This window comes from Dermochelys coriacea, chromosome 6 (assembly GCF_009764565.3).
Source record: "Dermochelys coriacea isolate rDerCor1 chromosome 6, rDerCor1.pri.v4, whole genome shotgun sequence".
Lineage (NCBI taxonomy): Eukaryota > Metazoa > Chordata > Testudines > Dermochelyidae > Dermochelys > Dermochelys coriacea.
The window spans coordinates 116,745,817-116,767,675 of record NC_050073.1 but is presented as its reverse complement, the minus strand read 5'-3'; the positions used below and the strand labels follow the sequence as shown (position 1 = coordinate 116,767,675).

The window sequence follows — 21,859 nt, the reverse complement described above, 5'->3', positions numbered from 1 at the left end:
TTTTCTTACTAGAAAAATGTGCATGAAGATGGAGAATCACATTTTGCCCCTCAGGCTCAAAGCACACTGGCAAAACGTTAGGAAGTAAAAAGAACTGGATAGAAAATAATACTTAAAATATTATATTGCTTTTTTATAAGTTGGTGGTACACCCTTCACCTTGAATAGTGTGTTCAAATCTGGTTATGCAGTCTCAAAAAATATACACCAGAAACAGAAGTCCAGAGATGATCATGAAAATGTTGAGGGATAGATGTGTTCCCTATGGTGTTTGGAAGATAAACGCTTGAGTTCTAGAGTTTGGTGCTGAGGTATTAGATCTGCATAAGGCCCTCCTCATAAGGCACTACTTTCAGAGTAATGGGAGACTGCAGGGGCCGAAGTCCTTGACCTTCCCTGTCTGGCAAACAGCATTTTGGTTACTGTCTAGAACACAGCATGGAGCAGACTTCTGAAAGTGACCGAGTTGAAGCATCCAGAGCAGCCAAGCACCAAGGGCTTATCCAGGGAAACCCTGGGCTCCTCTGTTCTGATAAATGGCTCTAATACCAAAGTGTCCCATGCCAAGGAGCAGTACTGACTGGTACTTGCCATAGTAACCCTTTTGAAGCAACCTAGCACAGAAAAGAAACATGGAGGACAGGAAACCAGCTGCCATTTGTAAGCAGCTTCCTCCTCTGAGCCACTATGCCTGTACTCCTTTACTGTCCAGCATCCTGGGCACCTACTGAACAGAATATTGACCTGACTATACAGTAGAACCCATGTATCAACTATGTTTGCCACTTAGACAATACAGTGATAAGCTCCTGAGAAATAAGCAAGATATAATTATTTCAATTTAAATAATAAAAAGAAGCCCCTGCAAAGCTCTGGGTGACCTAACACATAATTAATAGTATAAAACCTCAGTAGCATTAAAATAATTATTCAGAAAGGAACAGGCAGCCTGCCATCTACATAAAAGAGCCTTTCCACCCCTTCAGCATAAGGGAAGCAAACCTAAAGCCTTCTCCAAAACCTTGAACAGATGTGTTTTGCAGCTTGTCCAAAGATATAGACAGATCCAAAAGTGCATCCACGGTAAACTAATGCGTCAGACTGGCCGCAGTAAAGAGCCAGTATATCAACCTAGATCCAGGGACCAGTGCCTTTGAAGTGCTAGAGATATCTGATTCCATGCCACTATAGCTCCTCAAACAGTTTGGTTCAGCTCTGCACTTCATCAGGGATTGCTGTGGGATTTTCTCCTGACCACAGGTAGCCTGAGCTCAGATATCAGGGTGATGAGTGTGATATTGAAAGCTAGATTGCTGGAGTCAGTGGTCCAGCACTATTCACAGGGCTGTTCAGAGTGCATGGAGCAATTTCATTGCTCACACTAACCTGTGCAGCTCCATTCCATGAGGACATTCCAGAATGCCTGGCCAATTCCACTCTGCCTTGTACATGATCTGTAAGAATTGTGCTACGTACCACCTCAAGGACAGTTAGCATTAATCCACTTTGTGCTGACTGGCTCAGGTACTCCTGTGACCCTAGACAACTCTTGCCTTATTTCAAGATGAGCTCTGGGAGTCTCACACAAACCTATACTTCCTTGCAGGTGGGCTCCCTTGCCTGAATAGTTCCATGCCAACACAGATGTTCCAGGGCAAATGGTCAGAGGAAATGACCAATGGACATTCATAGCTAATTCATAAAGGGTGAATTTTACCCTCCAGTGTGTAGGCCTTTTGCTGGCCCTCTGTGCAGGACTAAATGTCTCGCACACTATTTAATTAGAATGTTGTTGCTCTGATGTGTGCACTTATTTTTACTTGGGGCAGAAGTATTTTTCACTTAAAGCTGTGTGCATTATTCTTTCCTTGGCAAGTGGATTGACTTACACTAGAACAGAGGTAGTCAAACCAGTCCTTTTTATATTTTAAAAAAATCAACTACACAGAGAGAGGAGATGATGATGTGGGAAGGATTCTGCATTAATAGAAATGCCTGCTTTACCTGAAACGGCACATTTGTTCCTAAATTCTCTTCCAGCTCTTTTGCACAATGGTCATGCTTTCCTTGGTGGTTTTCTTTATTATCTTATTAAGACAACGAACATATTAAAACCATCTTGTTGTAATCTGTTTACTATTGTAGTATAATTCAGAGACAAAAATACATTAAAATGGATTAAGGTTGAGAGGGCATTTCAATAACTTGATGAAAAAACATTACAGGGATGTTGTAACATCACAAAGCCACGCATTGTAAACTGAGGAAAGTCAAATATAAGGTTACACTTCAAAGAAAACCAACCCTGTTAAGGTAAGAAAAACACAGTGAGGGCACCCAAACTACTTAACTACTGCATAGCATCATGCAATAGTCATATGATTTTAATATTTGTGGTCCTGGATTAGATCAAACTGAATCTAAAGACACATTAGATTTTTTAATACCCCCACCCCCACCATGACATCATTACAGGGCACCGTTAAGGTTCTTTGTGTGCCTTAACTGTACATTTCTTAACTTAATGTGTCTAGAGTTTTTTGAAGTATAATTTTAACTGAATTTCCTGGTCTTATAATGCATGGTTTGTGGATAATTACAATAGCTCCATAATGATTTTTACATTTAGATTACGGATATATACTCTTGACCTTAGCTCTATTTTACCATAATTTTTGCCTGGGGATTTCTTTGGTTTTTTAATGTATTTTTGAGAATTGACAAGTAAATCTATTCATTAGTTTATAAATTAATTTAAAACTCTGTCCTTTGAAAAATTGTAGCATCCTTTTTGAGTCTTTTCTTTGATCCATGTTATATTAACAGCAAAACAACACACTTCACATTTTTCATATATGTAAAATTAATTGAAGTCTTGTGCATAGGCTGTATTTGAATAAATTAGGTTGTAATTAAGCTGAATTATTACTGCTTGTTGTCTGTAATTGTTATAATTCTGTAGGTCATGGATGGCTCAGGTCAACAGCAAAGGTAATTCTTAAGTAGTGCTAGTGTGTCAGAGGTAAATCAGCCAATCATTCTACTACAGTTAATTTTCATGCAAATAGTAGTAATGACTCATTGGTATGAGGAAGACTGAACACGTATCTAAAGTTCTCACTGGTAGATTAATTGGCCTAACTGCTCTTTAAAGATTCTATTGCTGCAGGCTAGTTTGGGCCGCAGTGCTTGAGTGGAGCAAAGGCAACAGTGCAGTGGGGAACCCCTTTGCACTGAAGCACACTGCCAGTGGAACTGATGGGAGAGCCTTTAACGCATAATGATTTGGACTTGGGCTGGGCTCTCCATTAGCCCTTTGCATAGCACAATCTCACTCGTACGCCTGTAAACCAATCAGTCGATTGTAAATTAAGGGCCAGATTCACCGGCACACTTCATCTGTTTTCTGCTGCTCTGGTGGTGCAAAGCAGCTATAAAACACGACTTCACTGGCTGGTGCACTCTGACTTCTTTGGAGTACTGGGAAGCTGCTCATAAAAGTTAAAATAAAAAATTATTTAAAGTTGATCTATAAATTTTCAAATTTAAAACCCATTCTCTTTGGGTTTATTGTTGTTGTTTGTGTATGATATTTTTAATACTTTTTAAAAAAAAAACAAAGAAATCCCCAGGCAAAAAATTATGGTAAAATAGAGCTAAGGTCAAGAGTGTATGTCCGTAATTTAAATGTAAAAATCATTACAGAGCTATTGTAATTATCCACAAACCAAGCATTATAAGCCCAGGAAATTCAGTTAAAGTTATACTTCAAAGAACTCTAAACACATTAAGTTAAGAAATGTACAGTTAGGCACATAAAGAACCTTAACGGTGCCCTGTAATGATGTCATGGTGGGGGTGGGGGGTATTAAAAAAAATACCAGTAGTCAGAGAGCAAGTGTTGTAAATTTAGATGTACCCTGTTTTTCCATACAAAGCAAAGAGGTTGAATGCCTGATTTAAGTGCAAAATGGAACTTAACCTCAACTCTGAATTCCTAAACAGCACCTTCAGAATATAATTTTTCCTGTCCTCTTCCTTGAGTGGTTGAATATTAAAATATCCCAGGCCTCAATGTGACAAGTTTTCAACATTTTATTAATTTACATTTTAGTCTAAAAGAAACTTAATGCCAAAGAGATAGTGCCAAGTCAATGGGAGCTGCACCTTTGAAAAAAAAAATCAGTACGCTTTCATTTAAATGCCTAAAAAGAGTTGTAAGCACCTAGCAACACACAGCTAGGTTTTAAAATATTGGTTTTTACTTCTTTTAAGCTAAGGTAATAGTTGGAGACAATTCAGGGCACTATATCCCTTTAAGCAGGAATGGTAAGTCCTATCAGCTGGTCGTGGAGTACAAGTAAATCCCACATTATAAAGCTGGGAGGGGTTCTTGCAAGTCGCATGCTAACAGCACAGACCGAGGAATGACACTCTGTTACCATGCATACATTCAGATTACACACTAACAAATGGTCAAAAACTCTCTCAGGATATGTCTACACTGCAATTAGACACCCAGGGCTGACGTGAGTCCAATGCCAGCAGACGCAAGCTTATGGGGCTCAGGCTAAGGGGCTGTTTAATTGTATTGCAGACATTTGGGCTCAGGGACCCTCACTGCCCCAGCCTCAGGTTAACTGCAGTATAGACATACCCTCTGTCTTCAGAGGCATCACCAAGTTGGAATTGGCTGAAAACCCATCAGAGTGGAACATATAATCAGATGTTGAATGTTATTTATAAGCCAGTAATGGCACATTTCATTTGCTTAACATCTGTGAACCAGGTAGTCATACATATGTAGGATAAAATTTTCAGAAGCACCTATGTCACGGGGTCTGCAACTTACCATTTGGCTCAGCTGGGGAATTACCTCACCACTGTCCACACTGCATCTGGCAGTTGCTCAGCCTGTTGCTTCAGTCACTAACACTGCAGCCAAACTCCCGTTAGTCTGAAGCTGCAGTGCCTCTCCTTCGTGGCTTAGCCCTCTGGCCAAGTCATCATCATCTGCCTCTTCCGGGGTATTACCAGAGTCTCCTTCCTCAAAGTCTCAGAAAGTCTCCCAACTCCACTGTAGTGGCTGTGACACTCCCACAGTGGCTGGTAGGGGAACCTGGGCCCATCCGCTATACCAGGTTCTAATCCAGGGACCCTTGAACCAGGAGTTCAGGTCTATCCCTCTTGGACCTTGCTGCATCTTCCCCAGACTGCTTCCTACTCCGCCGTTCTCAGGCCCCTACTACCCCCTTGCATCAGGGAGCGTGACTGGAGGCTGACCTCCCTGCAACCCCATTCCAGCCTCAGCTCCTAGGCTTTGTAGAAGCCCCGCCTGTTTCTACCCAGGTGGGCTTCCTTCTCAGTCTTATTGTCCCTTAGCTCCCCAGCAGATGTGGTCTAAGGCTCTCTTGGCACTTTTAACTCCATCCATGCCCCATCACAACATAAGTCGTGAGCTTAAGTCCCAAATTAAAGTCAAAGGGATTTAGGCTCCTAAGTGACTTAAGTGCTTTTCAAAATGGTATTTAGCCATCTAAATCACTTAGACCTTGCAACACTGAGTGAAGCAATGTCTAAATATCTTTACAAATCTAGGCCTGCATGATGTAGGTGCTTTTGAAAATTTTACTCATCCTTATTTCATAGGATAAGCTATGAAAATATTCACAGAGCATAGAGGGTGAAATCCAGGCCCCAGTGCGGACAATGGTAAATTTCCTCGTGAGTTCAGCAAGGCCAGGATTTCACCTGTGTGTGTGTGTGTATATGTGTATATATCTCTGTGTGTGTGTATATGTGTATATCTCTGTGTGTGTATATGTATGTGTGTGTGTGTGTGTGTGTGTGTGTATGAAGGTTGTTATTTACGTGTATGATAGGAATAAACATCCAATTAGTTGATTTGTTATTGTGCTATAAAATTGAGAGTTATTGTTTCCATTACTGCTCTAAATTAATTCCTCCTTTATAAAGCTGTCACTATGGTTTGACTTTGTAATGTTTCTTTCTTGCAGGATGCCAGCCAATAGCCCCTCCAGGCCAAATCGAATGTAAACTTCTATAAGAAAAATGGACAAGTGAAATATTGAGCCAAACTCAGCCCTGGTATTACTCCATTGACTTTAGTGGAGTTACACCACGGAAGAATTCGTCCCATACTGTTTATATTCACAGTTGCCAGGTAGAAATTAATAATGATTGATATGTAGTGTGAACTAAGTAAGTAAGTTTCTACGGTTGATGAAGCAAACACTCATGCACATAGAACATCATGATCCAAACAATGGATACGCCTTGAGACAAATACTGCTTTCACTTATGCTGATGTATATCCATTGAATTCAGTGGAAAACATCCCCTGAAGTAAATACTTAGTCCAGATTTTCAGTGGTGTAGCTGAAGGCAGAATCTGGTCTCTCCATCTTTTACAGGATTTTTTTCAACAACCTCAGGAACTTTCACAAAAATATGAATGAATTGCTCTTTGGTTTAATTGGACTGGAAAAAATCGTAGTATGGTCCGTCATCTTGCAATGGTAAATGAGAAGGAACAGTATCCGTAGATAAGGAGCAATCTTGCAAATTCTTACTCTGGCAAAACTCCCATGCAGGATTTGGGCAACTGATCTGAAAATATGATGGTCAGTCTACCACTCAGTTATAACACATGTATCTATTTTATCTAGTGAGCCTTTCTAGTGGCCACTGAAGTCAGTAGGAGTCTTGCAAGTGTAGCTGAAGCAGAATATGGCCTCTAATATTTAGAACCCAAATGTACTTATTCCCTAACTTTATATTTTTGTTATATTACAGAAATTGAAAATACCAGAAGATATCAGTAGCATCAGTTATTAAACCATCAAAATTCCATTAAACTGGTTCTGTTTTTTAAAAACTTAGCATGACTGTTTAAATAATCATTTGAGTAAATTGCCATGTTACACTTTGAAATTAAAGCAGTGAAAGACGTCAGAGCACATGTTTTAATGTAATACAGTATACCATTCAGAGCTTCATTTAATTTTCACAACATACATTTTACATGTCAGGCCCAAAGTAAATGGTCACTAAAATTATTGCATTTTCTTAAAATTTCATCAGTTAGGTCTGTTAATATTTTGGGAATTTTGGAAATGTGTAATTCTTGAGAATTGTGTATCTGAGAAAAATTTAAAAATTAAAATACAATTTTATTTTTCCTTTGTAAGCACTGTAATTTTGTAAGAAAGAATTGGTGTTTCTTACATTTAATTATAGATGAATATATAGCTGCTAAACACAAAGACTGCTTATCAGGCCACCACTATACCCACTTGTGTCAGATAGCCCTTTTTGGTGGCATTTTCCTTTGTTTTTTGTAGTCATTTAAAAGATGTGTAGTTTGCAGGACAGCCACCAGGTGTCTTTGTTGCACTGTGAATTTTCTAGAAATTTGCCATAACGTAGTAGTTTAGAAATTGGATCAGTTCCTGCTCTGTTACACCCATGTAAATCCAGAGTAACTCCACTGATTTGAGTAGAGTTATTCTGGATTTACAATGGGATAAAGGAGATCACAGTTTAGGCCATGCAATTTATAGGCCAGATTGCTGCATCTGTGCAGAGTCAACAGGGTTCTGCACAGGCATTGCAGTCTGCCCATTCATTGTAAATTGCAGGTTCAGGGGTTTAGTTACTAGGTAGCAACATATGTCATGTACAGATTGTTGTTTGTATTATGTTGGTGCCTTGGAGCCCCTATCATGCTGGAGCTATACAAACCTGGGGCTTGATGCAGAGCCTGTTAAAACCAATGGAAAGGCCTATATGGAGAGAAAGTCTGAGCCCCAAAGAGCATGCAGTCTGGATGAAGACATGATGCACCAGGTGGGTGTAGCAGATAACAAAGAGGATGAGGAGGGGAGACAAGGGTAGCAGAAATGGGAACACAGGTTACATAGTACATAAACTATCTATGGGCTTGATCCTTCACCACTGGTGTCACTGGGACCTTTTGCCACTGACTTCATTGGGACCAGGAGCAGGTCTCGTGTGCATAACTTGCCAGTCTGAAGGTTGTTGGGTATTTGAAATAAACAAATTGGAAAGGTTCATGAATTTCTTTAGCCAACCTGCCTAGCTATTATCAGCTGGCTGTGTCTCATTGGCATTGTGGGAGAGGTAACAGGGACCTCGGGGAGGATAGGGTACTTGCTTTGGGGTAAGCATTCCATCAGTAGGGGCAACATGGAAGAAGATGCTTGTGAAAGGAGGCCAACATGGAAGAAGATGCTTGTGAAAGGAGGCCAATCTAATGTTAAGGCAAGATGCAATAAGTGGGTTTAACAACAATTGGACGGAGAAGGGGAAGGGAGAATGAGGGTAACATGATTGTCCATATTAGGATGTTCAATACAGATCCCTGCTCTTGGGACACTCATGTGGACTGTGCACAAGCCATGAACCATCTGGAAAGCCATGAGTATAACTCTGAATGGAAGTGTCCCATGCCTTCAGGCAGAGTCTTGGTGACCCCAAACAGTCAAAAATTGGGCAGACACCCCAAACTGGTGGTGCATTCTATGATTAGATTTCACCAACCCAGTAACAAATGTGAACTCCTGGATCACTATAACAGACTTACCATGGAGTCACAGACAGTCCTCTAAGCTTCTCCAGTCTGTCTTGCCACTCAGTCAAGCTGGACTTAGTGATAAATGGTCATTTACGCTAACCAAACCACCCCTCCCCCCGCCGCAAAATATTCCAGTTGCTTTCAGTCCCAAGAGACCAGTCACTTACCCCAGATCATTTGGTACCCTAGACCTTACACCAAAGACAATGCCTGTAGCCAATCCTGTAATAAACTATCTAAAGATTTATTAACTAGGAAAAAGAAATGAGTTATTTACAGATTAAAGCAAGCAAGCATATAACACAAATGAGTTACAAACTAAATCCTAAGAGTGACAAAGTTGTAGCGATCTGTCAATTCAAAATGTTTTTCAGGGCAAACCCAGGGATAACCCTGGGGAATCTCCCACTTCAGTTTAGAATCTCTGACCCTTTGAGAGTTCAGACAGCATTATAATTTTTCCTTGTGAGACATTTTTATATCTTCTTCCCTCAGAAATCAAGCTGATAGCAATAATTTCCACCCAAGTCCCTTCTTCATGGGATGGCGGGAAGAATGCACTTATCAAAGTCTGGTTTCAGAGTAGCAGCCATGTTAGTCTGTATTCGCAAAAAGAAAAGGAGTACTTGTGGCACCTTAGAGACTAACAAATTTATTAGAGCATAAGCTTTCGTGAGCTACAGCTCACTTCATCGGATGCATTTGGTGGAAAAAACAGGAGAGATTTATATACACACGTGTGTATATAAATCTCTCCTCTGTTTTTTCCACCAAATGCATCCGATGAAATGAGCTGTAGCTCACGAAAGCTTATGCTCTAATAAATTTGTTAGTCTCTAAGGTGCCACAAGTACTCCTTTTCTTTTTATCAAAGTCTATGATCTTTAATCTTGTACAATGGCTCATTTGCATGTAATGAACAAAATTTAACCTCTTCTTGTTAGAGACCACCATCTGCATTACACAAGGCTTTTTCCCTGTTTGATGAGATACATAGTCAGAGGTTTATAAAGCAAATGCTTGTTATCACTTTATAACATGCAGTATATAGGTGAGTGAGAACAATACATGCAGCATCCTACAAGCATTGTATAAAACATTAAACACTTTCTTATCAAGTTATCTAACATTTATTTTGATAATGCTAATACACAGGTAAGCAAGACTGATTTGCTAGCGCAGACCAGGACTAATTGGGCAGACAACCCACAGGCGGTTCAACAAGGACTCTCTCTGATTAGATTCCTATAAAAAAAAGGGATAAACCTCAAAAAGAGCCCACACCAAGGATTTAAGGTCCGATAGTGGATACACACTCGGTTCCCTGGCTGAAGGCACCCATAGTGTTCTGTGCACATCTATCACTTCTTGTAAGGAGAAGGGTCTTAAAGAGACCATGTGCTCAGAGTAGCTTTGCTATACCTCCTTCATTACAGTCAGCAAGCTTAATTCTATTGAAATCAATGGCGTTGCATCTGCTTATGCCAATGATGGATTTGGCCCACGGAATTCTAGTGGAATTCCACCAGGGATGAATTTGGCCCTGTGCGTCCATTGAAGTCAATGCGAAAATAGTGAAGAAAAGGCCCTTGGTTTTTCTGGTTCCAAAGGTTAAAAAAAAAATCTGTTTTCATTGTTTAAAACCCCCTTTCCAGCCTGGCTTCCTACAAACATTCACTTTTTTTTAAATGAAGGCTTAGATTTGAAGATCAGAGAGAAATGCTCTGCGAGGCCTCAGTTCTGTGATTTTACCCTTGTGCATACCTGTTAATGCAGGAATGAGTGTCTCTAAGGGCAACCGTTGATGCATTAAATACATACATACAGAGATAGTGATATGTATAAAAAAACCCACAACTTGGAAGCTCCGTGTGTGTGTGTGTACCTTTAAAAGGTATTTTCAATAACTTTTGTCTGCAAAGTGTCATACATTTCACCTAGCATTTAATTCTTCTAAATGGATGTTACTCTTCCTCCCATTATGGATTCCCTATGCTTCTATGAAACATTATTTGCATAAAAGGAATTGAATAATTTATAGCACTATGTGAGCAGAAGCTAGCACATATCTTGGTAGGGGTTTGCTGGTAATCCCAGTGAGTCTAACACATAGCTCATAGCTTGTTTAATGGGATGGAAACTGACAGTTTTTTCTTGTACCACTGCTATAGAACTCATAGCTTCTGAATGACCTCCATGTACTTAGCTACTTTTCTTGTTGATCTTACTGCTCTTTTCCTCCATTAATAGGAGAATTCTTAAAGGAAAACGTGCACTCTGCTGCAATGTGTGTGCATGGTATTCCATAAAATAATAGTTTAGGTCTGGCAGTATTTCCATTGCTTATATAAAATAGTAATAATAATTTAAAAAACTACATGAATTGTATTGCTAAAGATAATGTTACATTGCTGTGGCTACGCTTTCATTTAACAGAACTAAAGGTTTGATCATTAGTCATATTTTTTATTTTAATAGTCCCTGGTGAGAAGAACTAATTTGGGGGAGTTTTTAAATCTGTTGTATGCTGATTAATTTTTGAGAAATTCTTCTGCATTTTAGACATTTCAGTTTGGTGGAGCTACTGCCAAAATGAATTTATAGGTAGCTTTAAAAAAAAAATTAAAAATCCCACTGTTAGTTTGTAGACCAAACTTATAGGTCTCAAAAGGCAATTGTTTGAAAAAAGAAATATGAGAAATTTAAAATCCAGTAATTATTCTTTTCTATAATCATTAAAGCATTTAAATATATATTTATTGGTAATAAACTGCAACACTGGGAGAGTTTAGAAACAGCTTGATTGATTGCTATCTTGTTCACTGGTGGGAGCAGTCTCAGCTGCTTTGACAACCTAGCTGCCATTTTCAATTTAATCACTTGTGATTCTGAAGCACTTGTTTCCTTTTAAACTTTGTGCAAATCCCTCGGGATATTTCTCTTTTTAAAGTAAGATTCATTTTCATATGTTCATACAATTTTTCTCGCTCAAATTATGTGCTGTCCAGAAATTACTCTCTGTCCTCCTGGGGGGTGACTTGCGAAATAAGGTTTCTTTGTTAATTAGTTGCACATGTACTGAACATTAGACATGCCTAATGTTTTCAGCCATTGCACATAAGTCTTTTCACTGAAAGAAGCCTTAAAGTTTCAGTTTTACTGAATATTTTTGTTTTCGTTTTTAAAGCAGTATTTTACCCACTCTTTCTAATCCTGATAAATATGTTGTGTGGTTTAAAAATTACTCATGTCAGCTTAAAATTAGGTGACTGGCAATATTAACTAAAGAGAAACATTTTGAGAACAAGAATTATTTTTCCCTTTAAAAATAATGAAAATAATAACAGGATAATCTACATATGTTAGTTAATGCATTTCTTCTCTTTAGAGGTATGCCTTATGTTTAAGAGATGAAAAGGGTTCAAGTAACAAAAACCTACAGGATGGCACATTTCTCAATATTTTATTCCCCAAAATGTTTGACGTGTACTTTGCCAATTCACACAAATAGGTAGCATATAAACATGTATCAACAGCATTTTTAAGTTTTCAATTCTTTCTTATTCCGTCCCATCAATTTGGCTGAAAACAGGTATTTGCAAACACTGGTAGCCTAATTTCTTATGGCTTTTCATTTTTTATGAAGTGTTTTCAAAAGACTTCAATCAACCTTAATGGTGCATTTTTAGTTAAGGATACAGAATAGAGAGAAGTCAATTTAAGCTCCCCAGTGAACAAGTGTGTACAGAAAAAAAAAAGAGGCATAAATGGGCTTAGAAAACAGAGCTAGTACAAATAAAATGCAGCGAGCAGAGCACTCAGGGAAGCCAAGATACAATGGAAAGAGTAAAATACTGCAGAGCTTTTTAAACTATATACAATTGGAACAATGGACTGGACCCAGACATCTATGTTAAACTGTTAAGACAGGTGAAAAGGAAGCTTCAATTCTATAACGGGTGCTGGAGAACACCAGAATGGAAGGATTTAAAGCTGAAGCAAATAAATGCAGGGTAGTTCAATGGACCACAAATCAGATCAAAATTGGTATATTTTACTGTTTAATTTACCATGTAAAGAATTGTCTCCTGATTTTATGTATTAATTAAAGCATTATTAGTACTAGCCTACATCTTCCTTTATGACCCCTCTTAAATAATAAATATCTTTTCCAGGATACTCCAAAGCTCTTTAAAAAATTGAGTAATTAAATGATATAGCCTTTGCAGGAATAAATCACATATCCATAAATAGAGATACACTGGGGAAATTATCACCTGCTGATTGTTCAATTGTCTACCATTATTTAAACCTGGCATTACTAATACATCTAATATATTTTTCCAGAGTGTCTCAACTATATTGGTGAAAAGGTAAGTACATACACATTAAAAATCTAAAGACAAAAACAATTCAGATCCACTAAGCCAGTATGATGCATGCTCTCAGTTGTCTAGGTCCAATCACCTCTTTAAAACAAATTACTGTACAGTGTACTGGCAGTTATTAACACTTTTACTGTAGTGTATCAATTTATACTATGCTTTTATGCCATCTTACAGCTGAGTGAATTGTTTTTAGTGTCTGCCTTACATTATGATTCAATCCATTCAGTTAGCTTAATGCAAAGATTTCATAATGTATACAAGGGTGAATAGTATTAAGGCAGTGCACATAGTACTCATTTTTTTTAACATGAATGTCAACAAGAAGAGGAATTAAGAAGAAAATCATTGTAACTCCAAAAGAACATCTGATTAACCACCACAGATACGATTTTTTTCCCCTTTTTTATCCTCTTCACAATCTATACAGGATTTTTCCAAAACAATTCATTTGGTTGCCAAACCCTTCTTAATTCTTAAGAGATTTAAAACTCATCTACTTGGAGACTGTCTCTATAGAGAGAAACCCACAACCGGATTACAAGATATTCCATCATGTTATGGTTGTTACCTTGATTGCGGTTACATGGCACATAATAGGACTGCTTAAAAAAAGAGGAAGACATAATCCTTCCTCCTCCACCCCCCCAAAAAATCTTTGCATTAAATCTACTAGCACCTTCAGCATTTTGTTATTTGCATTACTTTCTCCTCAAAACCAAAAATGTTGCAGTATAATGGAGATAGCAAGAAATTAAAAAAAAAATTCACTCAAGTAATGCTGATATAATTTTATACAATCCCAATAAGTGATATTTAAAGACTTAAAAGCTCTAAGTCAAACCAGCTATGTACAGCAATGCGTACGCCAATGCATAACAAAATGGGGCATATTAAGAAAGAGGTTAAGGTGGCTCATCTTTGTGTCTAGGTATTGGAGAACATATGGTGAACTTCCACTTAAAAACATGTTGCTTTGCAACAAAAACTAAGTCCTATCTTAATTCTTTTAATTATTCTGTGTGTGCATTTGTGGAGTGCCTCGTTTCTTTGGAGTGAGTTAATAAAAAGTCTGACACGTCTTTGATCCGGCTTCACCCCCTGCTTGAACTCCATTGATTTAGTGTTGGGATCAGATTGTTGCTGCTGCTGTTGTTTTTCCCCCTGGTAATAGTAGATCGGCCACATTCAGTATTCGGTCCTTGCACAACAGGGCAAGAAGTCATGCAGTAAGGAAGTCCTGAACACCTTAGAGGTCTCAAATAAGGTTTATTCCTGAACTGTAATTGCTTTCATTGGCTCTCTTGTATCGTTAATGTTCTTTTAATGTATTTTTTTAGTTCACTTTAGGCATGTAGCAGTCATTAAGCTTTTAAGCATCACCTATAGAAGCCCTTAAAGTGCAGTTGCGTGCCCATCAAAGCACAAAATTAACAGGTACTGATAGGCACTAATATAATACACTGCAGACTTATCGAGCTGTGGTTTCATGCATTAGTAGAGAGGTCCTCTTTACCCACTAGATTTTTTTTTAAAAAGAAAAAAATTTTAATATGTTAGTATTCATGAAAAGTGCCGGGTTTACAGGCCTCAAGTCCCATATTTGACAAGAGAATGGATACTGCCCTTGAATATTGCAGTGCAAGATTCCCTACACTGACCTACCAATATTCCTCAACACTGAGCTGATGATCTGTAAGGGTGTGGATATAGTTCCTGCCCCATGACCATTAAATCTTAGCTCTCTCTTCTGAAACTACTAACAAGCCAAAGGATGGACTACTGACATCACATTGAACAGTGCTCAGAAAAGAACCGCTTTCAAATACTTCTAACCTGGGCTGGATTCGAAATAAGAGCCTAGAACTGAAAAGAGCTATATGCCATTCCCAATCCCCTGAGCCATCCAGTCCTCTTGTTTTCAAATTTGTGACTGAGTAAAGATCATCATCACTGAGAACTATCCCTGAACACATTTTCTTTCTTTTGTGCTGACTTCTTTTGACTATTCTTCCAAGTTTAAATTTAGGCTGAGTTCAAGCACAGAGAAGAGTAATTTGGGATGACTTGGCTGTTCAATACACATCAACACCTGAGAAAATATACGGCACAGCTGAGTATTTCAAAAGGAAGAATAAACAAATTAGAGAAGACAGGGAAAAGAAGGTGAAATTTGAAAAGTAAGTTGAGTAAATTAATACAAGATAGACTCTAATGCATTCTGGATGAAAGAACAGATACATCTGGATCCTCTAGTCATACTACAATGTGAAGGGATGAAACGTGGATGGGAGGGGGTACATGTGTGAAGCGGATTTTGATGTGAGGATCTACATCATTTAAATTAATTTTACTTTCTAAAGGTTGGGGATCCTTTTCAGCTGAAAAATAGACTGGTTAGAAATTTTCCATACAGTTAAATTTAGGACATCATGTAATTTAAAGCTATTGCTGTTAGAAAGATATACAGTGGCATGAGATTTTCACTCTCGGATCTCAAGCTTCCAGCTGGTGATGAGCCAGTAATTCACAAAAGCATACATGTTAGCAGGTACTACATATCCATAAATGGAATGGCCTACTGGTTCAGCCAAACTGCTGGAACTTTTTGGGTTTCTTTAAAGTGAAAAGATGCAGTATTAGCTTCTACTGCATTTCAGCTATTGCATTCAGTCTGTTTGCAAAGTAAGTTTATCATCCTCTTACATAACCAAAACTCAGGGAGACTGCAGAACAGGACATTGCACCTTCTGAGGTTCTGCGGACTTGTCTGAAATCTATTTTTGGCCTACCACAAAGATACAAAAGGATCTGGAAATGCCATTAACCTTTTTCATTCTCCACTCTCTCTGGGGCTGAAAGGAAACTTTCCTTCTTGACTGCCCTCTTTTTCTGTAGTTTCAGAGTAGCAGCCGTGTTAGTCTGTATTCGCAAAAAGAAAAGGAGTACTTGTGGCACCTTAGAGACTAACAAATTTATTTGAGCATAAGCTTTCATGAGCTACAGCTCACTTCATCGGATGCATTCAGTGGAAAATACAGTGGGGAGATTTATACACATACACAGAGAACATGAAACAATGGGTTTTATCATACACACTGTAAGGAGAGTGATCACTTAAGATGAGCTATTACCACCAGGAAGTGGGGGGGAGAGTAAGAAAACCTTTTGTGGTGATAATCAAGGTGGGCCATTTCCAGCAGTTGACAAGAACGTCTGAGGAACAGACGGGGGGTGAGTGGGGGAAATAACATAGGGAAATAGTTTTACTTTGTGTAATGACCCATCCACTCACAGTCTCTATTCAAGTCTAAGTTAATTGTATCCAGTTTGCAAATTAATTCCAATTCAGCAGTCTCTTGTTGGAGTCTGTTTTTGAAGTTTTTTGTTGAAGAATAGCCTGTAATCTAGGTCTGTAATCGAGTGACCAGAGAGACTGAAGTGTTCTCCGACTGGTTTTTGAATGTTATAATTCTTGACGTCGGATTTGTGTCCATTTATTCTTTTACGTAGAGACTGTCTAGTTTGACCAATGTAGATGGCAGAGGGGCATTGCTGGCACATGATGGCATGTATCACATTGGTAGATGCGCAGCTTTCACCCAGATCACACCACACGATCCATTGTCTACAGCCAAGCTCTACGATACAGCCGCATTTGCTCCAACCTCTCAGACAGAGACAAACACCTAGAAGATCTCTATCAAGCATTCTTACAACTACAATACCCACCTGCTGAAGTGAAGAAACAGATTGACAGAACCAGAAGAGTACCCAGAAGTCACCTACTACAGAACAGGTCCAACAAAGAAAATAACAGAACGCCACTAGCCATCACCTTCAGCCCCCAACTAAAACCTCTCCAACGCATCATCAAGGATCTACAACCTATCCTGGAGGACTACCCATCACTCTCACAGATCTTGGGAGACAGGCCAGTCCTTGCTTACAGACAGCCTCCCAACCTGAAGCAAATACTCACCAGCAACCACACAACAGAACCACTAACCAGGAACCTATCCTTGCAACAAAGTCCGTTGCCAACTCTGTCCACATATCTATTCAGGGGACACCATCATAGGGCCTAATCACATCAAGCACACTATCAGAGGCTCGTTCACCTGCGCATCTACCAATGTGATGTGTATTAAGCCAACTTTAGCAACACGCATTAACAATAGGAACTATGCTCCTACTATTCCCACTCCTGCTTCATTCAATCCCTGACTTTGCCCAGTACAAACAAGCCAACAGTTTCCCTAAAGCAGAAGTAGTTGTGTTAAAAATTCAGGCTGGTCAGCTCTCCGAGCTTGAAATCCTGCCTATAGTACACACACAATGCTCCTACATGGCCTCTTGGCTACTTACAGATCTGTCCATCTTTTTGAATAGTATGTTACCAGCTCACAAGTTTGTCAGCCCTTGGCATACTGTATAGGTGCCAAAGAAACATGGTTTTGGACTAACAACCTGTAATGTGGGACATTCACCTCTTAAGCATCTCCTGCTACGGCAGTACTGCCATCCTTTTCCTGCTCCTGGTGCCCTCTGTAGGTTGTCAACCTCACTTGGCAGATCTTCAGTGGCTCAGCCCTCCAGCCAAGTCATAAAGTCCAACACAGTAGTAAAAAGTCCAATAAAAATTGTCTATCTTACCCTCACCACAGTCCTCAGCCCTAGCTCTGTAGTCTTTAAATTCAACCCCTTTCTCAGGTTTCAGAACAAGTCTTGTCCCCTTCTCAGGGCTTAGGCCACTTCACCAGCAGCTGGTGGGGGAACCTGGGCCTGCCCACTACTCCAGGTTCCAGCCCAGGGACTGTATAAACAACAGCCAGATACTGCTCACTTCAGTATGTTGCTGCTGTTTCCCTGGGCCTCTTCCCACCTGGCCTCTTTATCTTCATCCCTTAGCTCAGATTAAAGTTCTCAGGTTCTCTCTATCCCATCTTAAGCAAATGCAGCCAGAACCAAACTCTGGTTATCTCTGAAGCTTCTTTGGCCAGAGAGGAGCACCCTTCCTGCCCCTGGTCCCCGTCAAGAACTGACCTACTAAGGCCTTGCAGCAACTTTTATCTGAACCTGCTCTGGGCTATGATTGGCTACTTCCATGGGGCCTCTCTAGGACCCACCTTTGCTGCTCCTTTCTGGCAGGGGGTAGTAGGACCATGTGTTCTGCAGCAGGGCCTGGTACACCCCATCACACAGCCCAAATAACCACAAATATCATTTCTTCTGCAGGAAGTCCCTCTTCTGTGACCACATTTCTCCTGCTAGATTGTTAGGTCATGCTAGTATCTTTTGCTCTTATTGGTCTTTCAGCTACATTTTGAATCCTCCTCCATTCCAGGTTTCAGAGTAGTAGCCGTGTTAGTCTGTATTCGCAAAAAAGAAAAGGAGTACTTGTGGCACCTTAGAGACTAACAAATTTATTTGAGCATTAGCTTTCGTGAGCTACAGCTCACTAGGGGAGGGCAGGACTGGCCCCAGGCCTCTGCAGGGGGGCAGGAGCAGGGTTGGGGGGAACCACCCTCAGCACTCACTGGTGGAGCAGGCTGGGGCCAGGTCACTCCACTTCCTGCCCCCCAGTGATTGATGGACAGGCCCAACCCCACACTCAGGGGGCGGCAGGAAGTGGAGTGACCTGGTTGCAGCCTGCTATGCTCCTGCTCTGCTCCTCTGGCTCCCAGGCTTCGGTGGCAGGGGGGAACCGCCCCCCTGCACTCACTGGTGGCGTGGCTGAGAGCAGGCAGCGTGGCATGGGCTGGGGCCGGGTTGCTCCACCTACCACGGCCAGTGAGTGCAGGCCAAACCCCTGCTGGAGTCCTCAGGGGAGTGGGGCGGAGCAGGGGCAGGAAGCAGGGGCTGCAGCAGCACACAGCTGTGTAGAGCACCAGGAAATGCCTGGTACCCTATGCAGCTGCGTACTTTGCGTATGGGTAGGGACAGCCCTGCTTCTGCAACTACTTTTTCTAAGACTGGTGCCACCAGACCCAGACAGCTTGGTTCTCTTGGGTTCTATTCATTCATAAGACTTTCAAAGTAATTTCTCCACTGTTCCTTAATCTGGTTCTCATTGATTAACATAGTTCCACGTTCATCTTTAATTACTTTGATCTCACCGATATCTTTAGTTCTCTCATTGTGAGTCTTTGCCAGTCTATATATTTTGTTCTCGCCCTCCTTCGTTTCAAGACAGGCAGATAAGCTTTCATGGTGTTAGCCTTAGTGGCTGCGACCATTTCTTCACTATTTTTTTTTTTGTTTTTTTACATTTCTGGAAATCCTGCCGCTGAAGCATCACTTGCCAAAATTGAAAACACTTTTTCTTTTCTTTTGCAAACTCTCCAACTGTCTCATTCCACCAGATCTCATTGGGAGAAAAGGCTCTTGCTTTTGTTTCACCAGCCAGGCTCTTTGCACATTCTTGAATTTTGCTTGTAATATGATTCCACCATTGATTCGTATTTTCTCTTAACCCTTCTAAAGAGATCTTCTCCAACACCTTCATTTTAAACTCCTTGCTAACTTCATTAAGCTTCCCCCGCTTTGTTTTCTGTACTGCTTTGGACCATTTTCATCTCTTGTATGATGTGTATTCATAGTCAAAAACCAGCATTCTATGCTGTATGTTCTTCAGCTCAGCTCGATTTATCAGGAAGTAATCTGCAGCCTCATACCACCACTCTTATAGGTAATCAAATGTTCTTCCTTCTTAGTGAAAAATGTATTAATGTCTATCAAATCATATGTCTAATACTGTAAGATAGTTTCCCTTCCTTCTTTGTATGTCCATATCCACGGCTGCTAACGTACTTTTTGAAGCATTTACCATCTCTCCCCAAGTGACCATTTAAGTTGGCTCCAATGATGACTTATTCATTTTTTTTATCACTTTCTGTACAACAATGTCCATTTTCCCCCCAGCAATCCTTTTTTGTTGTTGTTGTTTGGCACATCTCACTTGGAGTGCATATGCAACATATAGGGGGCTATTTTCAAGAGCAACTTAACCAGAATTATCTTATCACTTTCCATACCCACAACCACTATGCATTCCTGCATCACTTTGTCTAAAACTATACCAAATCAATTTCTCTTATTCAGCATGCCATAGTATAGTAGCTTATAACCTTCCCTGATATCTCTTGCCTTTGCTTCCTTCCGTTTGGCCTCTTTAATGCATACAGTCTATACTTTCCTTTTCATCAGTGTCTGAACCAGCTCTGCACTTTTTCCACTTAATGCCCCATATTACTAGATACCAAACTTATTTTCTGGATTCTTTTCCTTGATCGCATCTGTCCAAAATAATGCAGTAACCCTTGTAGTAACACTCTACTACACTTCATTTCCCAGGAATGCCCTCATTTCATATGGTGTCTCATTTCATGGATTTCTTTGACAAAGATTTACTGCTGGCTGCAAGTCTGATGCCAACCCTCCTCCTTTTTCACCAGGGGCTGATACTGGCTATGGGTGGAGTTTACTTCCATTATATGCAAATATATAATTATATTTAACAGTTACATATTCAAAGTACCCATGAAAGCTTAAGAAAAGCTAAAGTATACTTATTATTGTACTAGTAGCTGAAAGCCCATGCTATTGCAAGGACATGGCAATTGGGCCAAGTAATCCACCATCTGTGCAGTCTGCCTCATACAACCAGTGAAATTGTTGCATACAAATCAGCTGTGGAGTGAGGTTGGTGACTGGCTGAGTTAACTCTGATATCTCCCTCTGATATCACAGTGATCTAGGAGTCTTGGCATGGCATAGATACATGCCTTACTATAGCTGTACATCACATGGGTGTAATTTGTTAAGCCAAAATGGCTGAGAATTAAAAAATTGGATGGTAACAGAATGCGAATCTTGGTGAAATTGAACCTGGTGCTATTCTAAACAAAAAGAGCTCTCAGCCATACCTGTAGCTTTTCCCATCACTTCAAACTAACTCAACAGACATTCTAGGCCAGGGGTGGGCAAACTTTTTGGCCTGAGGGCCACATTGGGGTTGCGAAACAGTATGGAGGGCCGGGTAGGGAAGGCTGTCTCCCCATACAGCCTGGGCCCCGCCCCCTCCCTCTTCCCGCCCCGACTGCCCCCTCAGAACCCCCGACCCATCCAACCACCCCCCCGGAACCCCACACCCTACCCAACCCCCCCACTCCCTGTCCCCTGACTGCCCTGACCCCTATCCACACCCCTGCCCCCTGACAGGCCCCCTGGGACTCCCACGCCTATCCAACCCCCCAGCTCCCTGTCCCCTGACTGCCCCCCTGGACTCCCATCCTTAACTGCCCCCCTGCTTCCTTCCCCCCCGGAATCCCACCCCCTATCCAACTCCCCCTGTTCCCTGTCTCCTGACTACTCCACCCCCGAACCTCCACCCCATCCAACTGCCCCATCCTCTAACTGCCCCTTATCCAATTGCCTCCTTCCCCCCTTACCATGCTGCTCAGAGCGGCAGGACAAGCTTATCTGAAAGCCTGGGAGGTGGGCGGGCGCAAGCTGAGCTGCCCAATCTGTGGTGGTGCTGCAGAGGAGGTGAGACAGCAGGGGTGGGTCCGGGGATTAGCCTCCCTGGCCAGGAGCTCAGGGGCCGGGCAGGACAGTCCTGCGGGCCAGGTGTGGCCCACGGGCCGTAGTTTGTCCACCCCTGTTCTAGAGTGACACACCAACAGAATGACAATCCTGTAATCTTATTATATAGATACTCTAATGCATAGGGACAAATCTGGGCACCATTGAAGTCAATGGCAAAAGCCCTAAGGAATATTTTTAAAGTATTTTAGTTAAATCCTTTGTTTAGATTGGGCCCGGTTCTGTCACCCTTAGGCCTGTTGAGTGGTAC

The 21,859-nt window shown here is 40.8% G+C and overlaps 1 protein-coding gene across 5 annotated transcripts in view; it reads left to right on the top strand.

Moving 5' to 3' along the window:
* The window catches only part of LRRC9 (leucine rich repeat containing 9), an 87,249-nt gene extending 80,047 nt beyond the window's left edge, over positions 1-7,202 (top strand). For 3 of the 5 annotated variants that reach the window (XM_043516663.1, XM_043516662.1, XM_038408098.2), the window contains one exon: positions 6,018-7,113. In XM_043516663.1, coding sequence (XP_043372598.1) covers positions 6,018-6,057 — 40 coding nt within the window. In that variant the 3' untranslated portion in view covers positions 6,058-7,113. Of the gene's footprint in view, positions 1-1,606; positions 2,589-6,017 lie in introns of those variants that run through there. The other 2 variants (XM_038408097.2, XM_043516661.1) reach the window with 2 other exon arrangements.
* The last annotated feature ends 14,657 nt before the right edge of the window (positions 7,203-21,859 follow it).